Below are 8529 nucleotides of genomic sequence, written 5' to 3' on the forward strand. Positions count from 1 at the left end.
TAACAACTACTATAATCTACGCATAATTATTATTGCTATTCTTGTTACAGCTATATACAGTAGTAGTGTTCCCATCCTATTAGAGTACAGTATGCACTGGTATCTACTGGAGCCTTACACCAAGTACCATGCAGCCCTCACTCACACCCCCCATCCTGGTGGGGAGGAGAAAGAAAAGGTAAATCTCATGAGTTGAGACTAGAACTGTTTAATAACTGAAACAAAATTAAATATTATACTAATAATAGTAATGAAAAGAAGACAGGGGAAGAATAAAACCCAAGAGAAACAAGTGATTCACAATAAAATTTGTCACCCTCTGCTGACCGATGTCCAGTCCATCCCCAAGCAGTGAGTGGCAGCCCCAGTTTATATACTAGGAATGACATTCCATGGCATGAAATATCCCTTTGGCCAGTTGAGGTCAAATGTCCTTGCTATGCTCCTTAATGGCTCCTTTTGCACCTGCTCAATGGCTGAGCATGGGAAACAGGAAAGTCCTTGATTCAGAGTAAACACCAAAACACCAGTCTGTTATCAACATTATTCTCATACTGAATCCAGAAAACAGTCCTGTACAAGCCACTAAGTGGAAAATTAACTCTATTCCATCTGAAACTAAGACAGTTCTAAAAAACGTCATGCTTCTTTGATCCTTACCACTTCTCTTCCCAAAAGCAGAGCTGATAAACAGTAGTGGTGTGTGCACTTCTCCTTCTGAAGAACCACCATGACTGCCTGTTTCAGACATTCCATGATCCCCACAAACAACTAACAAATTGGGAAGAGACACTTCCTCCTGCCAATCACAGAAAAAAAAAAACTAAGTTACCATACAAACACAATTCATTTATATAATTTCACCATCTTCATCATTTTCAAACATCCTCAAATATGCCTCAAAATTAACTTCAGTTTTGAAACTTGCTCACCCTGGGGGAGATAATAAGAGATCACTGCAATTAAGTGTAACTCAGTAATAGTTAAGGCATATTCATATATAACATGCTTGCCAGTATCTTAGCAAAAAAAAAAAAAAAAGGGCACAAAAAAAGTTTTTAAAAAACCCCTGAATTTATAGAGTTACAAGAAACTCTCTGGAAGATTAAATAAAGGCTATCACCATGAGAAGAAAATCAGGAGTCCCAGAAGAGCATCATTAACACAGGAGTAATCCCCCTCTTCATTCCCTCAGCTTCACTAAGTTTTAATATAAATGCCAAATTACTAATATTGTAAATACTAACATAATATCAATTCAATATTAAAAAATAATCCTGTTTCTAATGGTTGACAGTTTCCCAGCGGCTTTAGGGATTGAAATCTGATTGATTTGGGATATAAATCTAACAGTCAATGAAGACTAATTGATCATGATTGTTGAAGAATGATGTTGAATGAAGTGTATGGTTCTGAATAAAGAGAAACAGAAACTTAAGTGAGGCCTGTCCAAGAATTTTGAGATAACAAATCAAAGCGGCAGAAAATGAACAGTCATTCAACAACAAAGTACTTTTGTATCATCTCTAGTTATTACCAGTACACATGCTATCCAAAAAATAAAGTGCTTTTATTATGTCTGTATTTTAAAACAGAGATAAAGGCTTGAATATAAATGGCAAAAGCAAAGATACTAAAAAGCAGAAAAACAACTCTAACATTCCTGGAACTTCCACACACAGGACTTAACCTTTCTTTTCATGTTATAGTACCTACTTGACTAAAAATATTACTAAAATTTTATGATCAGCTATTCTGAATTGCAGTAGCCAAAAACAAACAATAAAAAGAGCTTCAGGCCACCTGGAACTAGGACTTGGTATTGCAGTATCCAGACTGCTTAGGTAAGTGACAACTAGTATTTACAAATCTAAAAACAGATTCAGATGTGCTACATTTACCATAAAATAATGCAGATTAAGACCACCACTTCCATTTGAATTTATCAACTATCTAAGAATTACGTATGCCTTCATAATTCTGGACATCAGAGCCATTAGCTACACATGCCCATTCCTCCTTCTGCAGAATTTCATTACTTGAAAGCATATCAACAACCATTTTAATTCACAAGTGATGAGAGAACTTTGGCAGGCATTCCTCTCCTCTTCCTGCACATCAAGAGAATGTTATTTCCCACAGCTGCCCAGAAGAGGCTGTTAGTAGATGTTACTATGGTCACCCACCAAATCCTTAAAAATACTACGCTGGGAAATAGCCCAGGAAAGCAAAGAACAGATTACACACTTTAGTCTATGAATAAAGAAGCTAACAATAACAATCAGCAAGCATTTTAATGTCAGTCCACAACTAACAGACATTGACCCAAGAAGAAACTGTACTACCTTTGAAAGAAGGGAAACATGAATCTTCTTCAGTATGTTATCCATTTCACGAAGTTTTGGTCCCACTAATGGGCTGTTTGGCCCAGTCATATGACCAATATGGTCCAACCCCAGGTAATGCAGTATTAGGAGATCCCAGTCTTCTCTCTTTAACACTCTATCCAAATGTCTGGTAACATTATCGTCAACCTCAAAGAAAAGGAAAACAACTACAAGGTAAAAAAAAACTTCCCTCTTTTAAAAAGCACAAAAAATTTAACCATATACTACCCATGAAAATTCCATAGAAGTTGATGAGCTTACATGGGCAATGTTAACAAGAAAAAAAATTTATTAGTTCAATGTCAGGCATTCAAATATATCTGTCTAACAAAATAGATTCTTCACCCCATTTAATCTTTTCTGGTAAGGACACACCAGATTACATGCAGACAAGGCAAACTGGTTGCCAAGCTTCCACAGAAACTTTTAAAAACTGTCCCAAGAACTTTTCAGTCACTTTCACCCTGCACACTCCAGATTATCACTTCACATGTGATACATCACATCACAAGTACAACAAAATGTCTCAGTTTAACTATGGGAAGCTCCATAATTTCTCAGCTCCATTTTTGCTAGCGTGCAAACACAAGATGGAACTTGCTATGAGTAAAAGAACTGACAATATAGTGAGAAAGAAAAACTGAAAAGTACTATTCAACTAACTCAACTGTTTTCCTGCTTAGATTGACAACACGTTTTTAGTTGCATATATTCTCTTCAGTTATTAAAAAACCCTACAATATTTCCCATGTGATACTACTTTGTTGAGTCTGTATATAACTACCAAAAGAACAGTAAAAAGCTGTGTGTTTAGTACACTACATTAAGACAGCATAAGGACTGAATAAAGAGTTTGAGAGCCACATAACCACAGATCTAGTAGAACATTTGTACTTTTTACTCCAGGTAGAAGCTTTTGCAAGTCTCATCAATATAATCAATTAAGCATGTCTTTCAATTCACATTAGACCTTTCTAACTTTCTTAAATAATAAAATACTTCAGTCAGTACCAGCAGGTCAATGGCTTGAGATTTTAAAAATGATAAAGGTTCAAAAATGAAGTAAATTTGTCAAAGCATTTACTCTTCTAATGTGCCCAGAGTAAAAATTATCAGCATTTGTTTCACTTACTTTCTATGCTCCCTCTTTCACAACATAAACACTGCTCCTATTGCAATTACAAAAGTGATGCAATACTATAAAAGTATACCTTTAAGACACCAAGCTAATATATTAACGGACCTCTTAAAGATTGCACTAATTAAAAATATCTGATAGCAAACTGAAAATGTGGATAGTAGAATTTTTAAACAAAGCAACTAGTCTAACTTCCAACCACAACAAGTTTTGTGAGAAAATGGCATGTTTAGTTAAATTACACAGTGATAAATTAATGATTACTGTATCATCCCAACACTTTTTACAGCAGATGCATGAGGGATTCAAATGCTTACCTTTACAGCACCCACAGCAAAATGACATACAAATTCAATTTCTATTTAATTGCCAGGTGAATATCTCAGAACAAGGGTTGCTTTATTCACTCATTCTCAGAAACTGACACTGTCTGTACTAACTTCATTTAACATGGGCTCATACAAAACCTCTCACCTCTGTGAAGTCTGACACAAAAAACGATGTTGTTCCATCATATTCCACAAAGTGCTTTGGGAACAATTTGACCCAAGTATCATCACCATAAAATATGATTCTTTTCCCAGCTGTTTTTGCCTGCCATATCAGATTGTCATCCAAGAGAGCTGGAGAATTGAGGTTCACAACAACGTCGATGAAACCAGGTATGCTACCTGTCATCAAAGCCTAATAAAAGAAGTAAAGAGACACATTAAACAGGAAACTTCCAGTGCTCAGAAGACAGTAGCTATGGGAGGAAGGAATAAGCCAGAGGGCAGACAAATCATATTTTTGGGAAGGAAATATAACAAAGTAAAAGAACACAAGCTGTCTTGCCACATAACCTCATCTGCCACAACACAGTGCTAGTTGATGTATGTGATTACTGCTTTACAGAAAGTAAAAATATTACTGTCTCAATTAATGGACAGAAAAAAAGACTTTCAGTCTTTTCATCAAACAGTTGATGTTTGCTGGTCATTAAACCACCAGAAGACAATGTAGGTGTAAGTAAACTGACTCAACATTAACAACAACAGTACCTTCAAAACAGTAAGTAAGAAACTTCTAGAAGAAGCACTGAAGTCCACCTATAAAGAGTTACCAGACTATCTCTCCTTCACTCTCCTGCTAGTTAGCCTACCACTGAGCACTGCCTCGGCCTCTTCAGTGCACAGAGGTGTTACTCAGATCTACCACTGACAAGCCTGGATGATCTAGTATTTTGATGACATCAACACAATTCATCTTTTATTTACCTGGAACTTGGCAGAATTTCCTTTTTAAACTCTTCAGAAACATCTCTATGACATAACAATTTTATACTAAACTGGATTTTCTCTCAGAAGTTACAAGAACACAGAGAAATACAATAAAAATGTTTCTAGATAGAAGACCTCTGGAAAACTGGACAACTAAGAGACTACTGCCTTCCCATGACTACCAATAAAAAGGCTACATCGATCACTTAATCCTGGACTAGGGCCTTACCTGTCCTTAACCTCTTGCCCACAGCAAATCAGGAGTCTATCATATGCACTACTACAGCAAAGAGACATTCAGCCATAGATTGCATCAACACCACACACATGTCCTTTATGCCAACTCAACCATATGAAACACCTCATACTTCAAAAGCTTCTCCAATGAAACGATAGAAAAAAACCCACTTACCTTAATTCGAGGCATAGTCACAGTGGGTGGCTTGGCTTCAGCAATGAAACTGTAGGAAGTCCCTTTTTCAACAACTTGAGTAGTATACGGCATGAATTGTTTACCTTTGGGTCCAAACACAAAATCATCTCTCAAAGCATCTATCAGCACAATAACAACTTTTTTGAAAAGCGGTGGAGGAATCTCTGTCCAGTTAGAAAGCATTCCTAAGCAACAAAAACAGGGCATATAAAAGTCACCAAAAAATTTTACCGAAGACAAGATGGAAGTTAAAGGACAACTTCACCACATAAATGAGTGCTTTCAACTTCTTTATTAATTCTACACCCAGAAACAAGAAGCTGCAGACAGCAAACCTGAGAAGTAATCTGAAGAAGATGAGTTTTGAAGCCATCCAGCACAGGAATAACACAACAACTCCAATATCACCTTTAGGAAGTAAAATATGATGTGAAAGGAATGTGTGACATGAAATTGAGAAAACTAAGGAAAAGCTTTGTAATGGAGAGCATTCAAAGTAATAGCTGCTACCTTCTCTCTTTTTACTTCAGTAAAGCTGAACTAATTGTATCTGACATACAACTTCTGCTAGAAAAAAGACATAGCATTCACCTGTGCTAATACTCAGTTTTGCACATCACAACATAAACAATGCCTCTGTACGAAATCTCACTGTAAGATAACAGGAAGATTACAAAGAAAGAGACAATTTCACTGAAACTTGAATCCAACAGATTTATGCACATTCACTCCTTTCAAGGTAGAAGACTGTATGACAGGCTACTTCAGTGATGGCAGCTGCAGGGCCAAAATCCAATTCCAGAATTCCCTGAATATACAGGTGGATAAAGAAAAATGCTGCTGTGCATGAAGCAGTAGGCAACACCATGCCTTCAAGTCCACCTCTTTCTCTTGCATGGACTTAATTCTGACTACAGCAACTCTTCATCTGCATTGAACTTGGTACACATGGTGACTGACATTCAGCTCTTACAGCAACATTTTTGCTCCAACCTCTACAGGTCTCATTTCTCTATCAGGAAAAAACACAGAAGGGCAAAATGGAAGTAAAACGTATCCTACGCACAGGCCTCTACCCAGACACCATCGTGTTGAATCGACTGCTCTGTAAATGTGTTATATAAATGTGTTAGGGGTTTTACAGTCCTTCAGAGTAAAGGTTTTTTCTGCAAAAGTGGTCGACAGTTTGGACAGGTTGCAGATAATGGTGTGTCTAACACAGCAACATCAAAAACAACCTCAGAAATTTTATTTTGGGGTCACACAGATAAGCATCAACCAACTGACATTCAAAGACTAGTTACTGCTAGTGATTTTTCCAGATCAGGAAATGGGGGAGGAGGACACAGCAGGGAGAAGAAGGAAATCTCAACAAAAACAAAATACTGACTGCAAGCAATCCTAATTAAACTGATAATTTTGGTTTTTTCAGGACTTGAATTATCAACTTATCAGGCATGCTTTGGCTCTCCATGAAAAACAAGAAGGCACCACCAGATGTTCTGTTAGTCACATCTTTTCCCTATCCACTGCTTAATGAAAGAAAGCTTGCTGGACAGCAAAAATGTTCAGATCACAGATACATATGCCCTACTCCTAAATTCCTCCTGCAATGTGATTTATCAGAAAGCCCAACTGTTGAGAAGTTCAAATTAATTTGGAATCATTTACAAGCCATGTGAAAATATTTACTGTAAGACAGCTAAAGCAACACATTGTCCAAGTCTTGCCAAGCAGCATGCTTATTTATCTCTGCCAGGGTTACTTAGAAAACAGTTATTCTAAATGAACCTGACCTTCTGTGAAGAAAACCACAGGTTCTCTACCAAGAACCTATTACGATAATGTGCTGCAAGCATTTGTATCAAGCCTTCTTAGAGCCACGACAGCATGCACTCAACAGCAGTCAGGACTCACAAAATGAAACTTTCAGGAATTAAAGAAGCAGGAGAAACACTCTTTTCTGAATAGGTCTAAAGTAGGTTGAAAGCCTTCTGCATCATGGTTTAGGCAGCAATACCCTGCCTTTAGACAATATCATCCAGACATCACTTTGCAAGCATACTGTAACCATTACTTACAGAATGAAAGCATTTTTCTACTGTCACTCCACTTTTGCCTACTACACCTAGACTTGCTCATGATATGCCTAAATTTAAACTGCTTGTAGAGCTCTGTGGCACACACTTCCACTCTTCAACACAAATCAGTCCTTCCAAAACCAAATTGTCTGACATCGCCTTCCCACCCAAACAGTCTACATTAATCTTCTGCTAACAATCACATGTGAATGCAATGTGATTTCACTCACAGCAGTGAGTGAAATATTGCATTTTTCAAATATCTGTGATAGTCTTGGTAAACTCCAGCTACTGGCCTTTCAGCAGAAACCACTCAGTCTGTTACCAGACTAGATTCTTTCAGTATTCCTGCATAACCAATACCAGCACACCACTCTAAACCACACAACCTTCTGTTCTCTCCACCGTGTCTCACAATTTAAGTAAGCCTGTTCCTACAGGCATAACGTCACACACTTCAGAAGAATTAACAGTAATCAAGAGTTTTGTATGAGCAAAATACAACTCAATCTAGCTGCCAATTGAACCAGAAGTTTCACCCCTCAAGCTCCAAACTGGTGAAAAACAGTCCGTCAAGCACACAGTCCTCTTCACATTACTTTAATACAATTTGTGACTGAACATATGAGACAACTACTTTATTAACACATCCTCTACAGGCTCCTTAAAAAGATTCTTGAAAATTCTGAAAAAGATTCTTGAAAATTCTGGTTTCACAAATCCAGCTCTGGAACGGAGCAGGACCTGTAAAGACAGTGATTTCACAGAAACAGTGATGGATGGCAATACTGTACATAGTGCAACCTGCATTACTACAGTTGCTTTGTCACTACTGAGGTGTTAAAACTCTCACTGAGGTAGCATTAAGACACTCACACACCACAGAAACATCAATGAACAATGAATCTCGGGCACAACACAGCCAGTGAATGATCACAGGAAAAGCCTGAGGCGTTTTAGCTGAGGCGGCATCATTTAATGCAAGCAATGTGCCATTGAACAGGACCGGGTATCACGGCTCCATCAGAGTCAGGAAGAGGGAAACAAAACGACAGGAAAACACACCTTTCCAAAAAATGACAGCTGACACTTGAGGCTTTTCGACTGCGAGCAGGTACCTCTGCCTGTGATCCACAACTACGTGAAAACCAGTTAAGTTCTAAGCTACTCGGGAAATTGGTCGGGAAACACGAGGGCGCTATAGAAAGATGTTCCGCGACACCACGCGACG

The 8529-nt window shown here is 37.8% G+C and overlaps 1 protein-coding gene across 2 annotated transcripts in view; it reads right to left on the reverse strand.

The window, feature by feature from the left end:
* PIGG (phosphatidylinositol glycan anchor biosynthesis class G) overlaps nucleotides 1-5436 on the reverse strand; it is an 82502-nt gene extending 77066 nt beyond the window's left edge. The window contains exons 1-4 of one of the 2 annotated variants that reach the window (XR_004082502.1): nucleotides 5197-5436; nucleotides 4000-4209; nucleotides 2346-2534; nucleotides 661-799 (exon numbers count right to left, since the gene is read on the reverse strand). Coding sequence is in view for 1 of the 2 variants with exons in the window: in XM_031063193.1 (XP_030919053.1) it covers nucleotides 661-799; nucleotides 2346-2534; nucleotides 4000-4209; nucleotides 5197-5424 (766 nt within the window). In the remaining variant the exon portion in view is untranslated. The remainder of the gene's footprint in view (nucleotides 1-660; nucleotides 800-2345; nucleotides 2535-3999; nucleotides 4210-5196) is intronic. The other variant, XM_031063193.1, reaches the window with a different exon arrangement.
* Between the last annotated feature and the right edge of the window lie 3093 nt (nucleotides 5437-8529).

The sequence above is a fragment of the Geospiza fortis genome, unplaced genomic scaffold (assembly GCF_000277835.1).
Source record: "Geospiza fortis unplaced genomic scaffold, GeoFor_1.0 scaffold274, whole genome shotgun sequence".
Classification (NCBI taxonomy): domain Eukaryota; kingdom Metazoa; phylum Chordata; class Aves; order Passeriformes; family Thraupidae; genus Geospiza; species Geospiza fortis.